Genomic DNA, 4,875 nt, shown 5'->3' with positions numbered 1-4,875 from the left:
CCCCCCCCCCCCCCTTCCTTTCCCAAAATCATTTACAAGTCACTCTCCTCCTCCACAAACTTTGTATGAAAGCATTCTGAATCTTGATTTTTCTTCCCACAGCATAGCCATAGTACAAGAACAGAAGGTCTCCTCCTCCCTAGCTAAGTCGTCATGATGATAATCATACATTTAATCAGATTATTCCCCAAAGCTATTAGCTCTGCTTGGGTCTGAAAACAGTGATTAAAATAATAGAAAGCCAATGAAAAAGGGATTTCTATTCTTGCTACCCAACTTTCTTTCCCTTTCTCCTAGAAACCACCCATAAGCTACACACAAAACTGTTGCATCAGGGGCACGAACCCAGGTCATGCAGACACGGTTTCACTGTCAGACCAGCACAACTAGAAGCACTATGCTGCAACATCCAAAGCCCTTGACTGGCAGGAAAGCTGGGTGTCCTTGCATTACCGAGATACTAATTTAGGTGTAGTACTACACTCAGAAAGAAGCCTCTTCTAGCCATCAGTCAAAGAGATGGGATGTTTCTAGGGCAACACGAGGATTCAAACTTGTAAGGCTGATAAAAACCCACTGGGATCCAAAACTTCTTTCAACTCTGAATGGAGAAAGTAAATAGGCAGAGAAAGTAGAGAAAGAATATGATCAACTAAAGTTGCCTTTCTTTTGGGGGAGGGGAGGTGCAGATTTTCCTACCATCATTAGCAGCAGTACATAGTAAGTCACCTGAATAAGTAGACAAGGCACTCCGGGCAGGGGTTGTCTTTGCCCTTACATTTAGTATAAAAATTGATAAAATTCCTCCCCATGTTGTGGATGTGAAATTTTTTCCCATTAAAGCAACATTTGCCTATACCCGTCCCCTGTTCTGAATACGTAGCATACAAGAGGCATTTCAACCATCTGAAAAATTGTATTCTTAGAGCAGAACTATCCAACTAGCAGCCACAGGCCACACACGGCCCATGAGGGATTAAAATATCCAGCCCAGGTCTGCTACTTAGTCACCACTCTGCCCATTGCTCATGGAGCAATGCCAGCTGGGGTCTCCACAGGGCCTCCCAGAAATTGCACAGCCCTGTTCTTAAAACACCATTCATTTTCATGGCATTTGATGAAAGACTGACTTCATCTACCTAAAGGGGCTGATGTCCTTGGAGGCATTATTGAAGTTGTGCCTTTATGTGGCACTCCAGGAATTGTTCCATACAGCACAAATCTAACACGCACCTATTATTCTACCCCTGCCACAACTGTCAAAAAAATTCTCGAACAGGGAAAAAATAATACCCACAGAACTGAAAAGCAGAGACATGTTTGCATTCCTTTTGCTGAACATTGGTGGTAATAACAGTTGTGTTTATTTAAAAATGTCTTGTTGGCTGCAGTGTTTATATTTTTCTAAGAAAATTATTACAGGGGAAGAAAAAAAAAAAAGACACTAAATGACTAGACTCCAGCTTTGAGCTGATGGTCCCCCGCCTCCCTCCACCACCTTCTGTTACTACTTTTATAATGGGCCCTGCAAAGCCAGTACTGGCTCCCTCATATCATAAATCTACTTCCAGCTCAGGAGCTTGATGCATTAAACAGTAAGGCAAAGATCTGCTAACCCAGTTACCCCCCCCCCCCAAGAAATGGGATATAATATTATAATGGTAACCTCATAAAAGACTACTAACTTGCAGCAGTTAAATCAGGTCTCACATCCACCTCTTATGGGAATGATCAGATCTCCTACTGACCTAGAAGAGCATGGCCCACCCTTTAATCTCAGCCTCATACCCAAGCCTGCAGTTCCTCCTGCGCAGAGCTAGATTTGGTCTTTACAGGGCATCACACCTAAGACAGTGGCTACCACTGTGCCAATAGGCACAGCCTCATCTCTGAAGTGCTCTCATCTCAGCAGATGAGCAAGAGAACAGGAAACTTTATGCAGGAGTTGGAGTCGCCATTTATCTTCCAAGCAATGCTTAGGTAAAACAAGCCCCAAATCAAGCAATGTATTGCACGTGCCTTGGGAAAAGACAGCTCCTCTGGTTTTTCAGGGTTACCTTTCATCACTGCCAACACACTATTGATCTGGCTCAAGGTACTGAGCTGTAATTACATGCAGCTAACATCAGTGGTCAGTCAGGAAGAAATCCCCCTCTGCTCTCAACCCCATTCACTTATTTCCTTTTTCAGTGAAAACAAAGAGCATCTGCTGGTGTCCCAAGTCAAATTCTGGTCATCTCCAAGAGAGGGAAAATTCTCATCTTGCCCAGGCCTAAATCACCATCACATCTCTTTACAACAAAAGGCATCTATATGCGAAGCTGCTGGACTCCCTCCCCTCCTTTTCAGGAAGCCGATACGCAAGGCTTTCCAACAATAAGCCTGCAGGTAGGAATATTAACCCATAAATACTGCTCAACACTCCATTCTTCATACTTTCACGCAAACATTTTTGCCTCAGGTCTCTGCATATCCTGCTACAGCATTGTTTCTGATTCCCTATCAGCTTCAAAGCAGGCAGCCAAGACTGGACAATAGCAATATAAAGCACCAAGAGACAAAGTTGGCATTTAGATCTTTAAAAGAATCATTAATAGTCCAGCAAATAAGAACCAGAGCAGCCCTAGTTCCAAACAGCTCTCTTTGCAATGCACACCATAGGCTCTCCCAAAGTTGTGCTTGCTCATAACATAGAAAATAAGATATTACAGGTGGAAAAAAAAAAAAAAAGACTTCATTTTATGCTGCTTTACCAACAATGTCAGTTAGCTCTTAAAATAACCTACTTCTTCAGATTCCAATGAAAGCCACCTGCCAACTGAACAGTCGGCAGCGGAGGTTCTTAATACTGTTCCTCTACTGGGTACTGAGCCTTCATTGAGTGGCAGGTATACAATGAGGACTTTTCCCTATTCAGTCCCAGGCAGGAGATGCCACTCATTTCACCTTATTCTTAAATCTAAGCTGAGGACTAACAGTCCCAGAACAGTTAGTCAGTACATGATTTGGACAAGAGGCTTATGGACTGCCTCATAAAGGAGCAAGCTCAGATGTTCTGCTATTAAACATAATATAGAAAAGAGTTCAGACTTCCCACGGCAACAGGGTTTAAACAAAAAACCACACACATGCACAGATTTATGCAATGACCTGAAGTCAGGAAAACCTATTTCAGTAGCTAATAGTGTAATGTCAAGAAGGACTGACTGCAGGATTGGGGGAATGCCTGAGAAGGGCAAAACCGATTTTAATCTTTGTTTTCTATTCTACTTAGCCATGCCTTTGTATTTTAAAGGCAGATGAGAATTATGTAGGAAAAGCTGTATAAGAATATTTGTTACCCTATAGAGTTCTGGATGCAACACCTTTTAACACCACTTTTGCCCAAACTAAGATTTAAGAAACCAAATGATTAAAATATTGGAAAGGCAGCCATTTCCATGTTTGATGCAGCCTTATTTCTCAGGAAAACCCTTTTAGATAAATCGAATAGCCCCACTGCAGAATAAAGCAGACTGTTTGGAATTATTCTGATACAAGTGGCAGTACTAAGGTGATGAACAAAAGGGATAAAGATTAAATGCATCAATCTGAGGAATGGGGAAATTAATATGGACTGTTTCAGTCCATTTAGTTGCTTAACTGGGGGGGTAGAAGAGTCCTATTTCCATTCACAACCAGAAGAACAAGAATCTTCATTTAAAAAAATAAATCTTGGAGTCCAGAAAGTAAGTTGGCTAAGAGCAGTTTGAAGAAACACCGACTTCATGAATACCTGCATTCCTGGATTTCTACTGCCTCCACCCCCCTTACAAGCTATTGCCATACAGAGGTAAAAGAAAACCAATTCCCAGAAAGAAGAGCTGAAACTACGTTTCTATTAGAAAGTCCTTTGGGGGAAAACATTCTCTAGTATTTTGGCTCTCCCGACCTTTGAACATGTCTGCTTTACTCATTTTATTGCCATTTCTAGTTTCCAAACTCAGCTTCGGGTTTCAAATCAAACTCTACCTGTCAGCCCAGCCACTCCTACAGCTCAGCATGTCTTCAAGCCAGTCCCAACAACAGCACTTACCAGTACTAAGCACTGCATGATCTTCTACCACTTTGGAGACATAGACATCTGGATTCACACAGAAGTCACTGGAGCCCTACAGAGGAACAGTGAAGTCAAAGAGAATCAATTAAAACACACTGGAGCTACAGGGAAGATGCTGCTGGGCTGCATGAGAGAATCCTGGGTTCTAGGCTCCCAAGGTGGGGGGGTGGGTTGCCCATAATGCAGACTGCAGAAGTCTAGCATACGAACAACCCTCTGGGAACACTTCCTATAGGTCTATCACCAAGCCTTGGAACAGAGCAGAGTAGGCAGACTGCTAGGAAACTCCACCATGTAAAGAGACTATCTTATCTATTCCATGTGTACTTTGTCATGACAGCTACTTAAAACACCTTATAAGAAGGCACAGCATAGCATGTACTTATTCCCATATCTGGTATATCTGCAGAAAAGGGTGCATGAAATCTGGATCAGAGCACCACTTACTTACCACAGCAACAGCCAGCTCCAAGCCCAAGGATCCCCAGCTAACAATCAGGGCAAACACTCCTAGAAAGCAGACCCTGCAGAAGAAAGAAGAGACGGATGGCAGATGTACTGGCACTAGTTCAAGTACCCAGATGCTTTAACAAGGATTTTTATTATTTGGAGATCAAAAGCTAGAACCGAAAAGGAAAAATTAACAACCAGTTCTCATTTGCTTAACTGGCAATGTGGAAAGAGTTTAGCTTCTTCTATGCAAACATTTTGCAAAACACGGGCTGCAGACAAGCAGACCCAACTCATACAAGCAACACTGAGGCAGCCCAGGTCAG

General features: G+C 42.6%; 1 protein-coding gene across 1 annotated transcript in view; it reads right to left on the bottom strand.

The window, feature by feature from the left end:
• Positions 1–4,875, bottom strand: part of TTYH3 (tweety family member 3) — a 100,955-nt gene that overhangs the window by 27,956 nt on the left and 68,124 nt on the right. Inside the window, exons 7-8 of the mRNA XM_025216434.1 lie at positions 4,551–4,623; positions 4,076–4,151 (exon numbers count right to left, since the gene is read on the bottom strand). Of these exons, the coding sequence (XP_025072219.1) occupies positions 4,076–4,151; positions 4,551–4,623 (149 nt within the window). The remainder of the gene's footprint in view (positions 1–4,075; positions 4,152–4,550; positions 4,624–4,875) is intronic.

Source organism: Alligator sinensis, unplaced genomic scaffold, assembly GCF_000455745.1.
Source record: "Alligator sinensis unplaced genomic scaffold, ASM45574v1 scaffold500_1, whole genome shotgun sequence".
Classification (NCBI taxonomy): Eukaryota; Metazoa; Chordata; order Crocodylia; family Alligatoridae; genus Alligator; species Alligator sinensis.
Note: the sequence above shows the minus strand (reverse complement) of the source record. Positions and strands in the feature narration are given on the sequence as shown.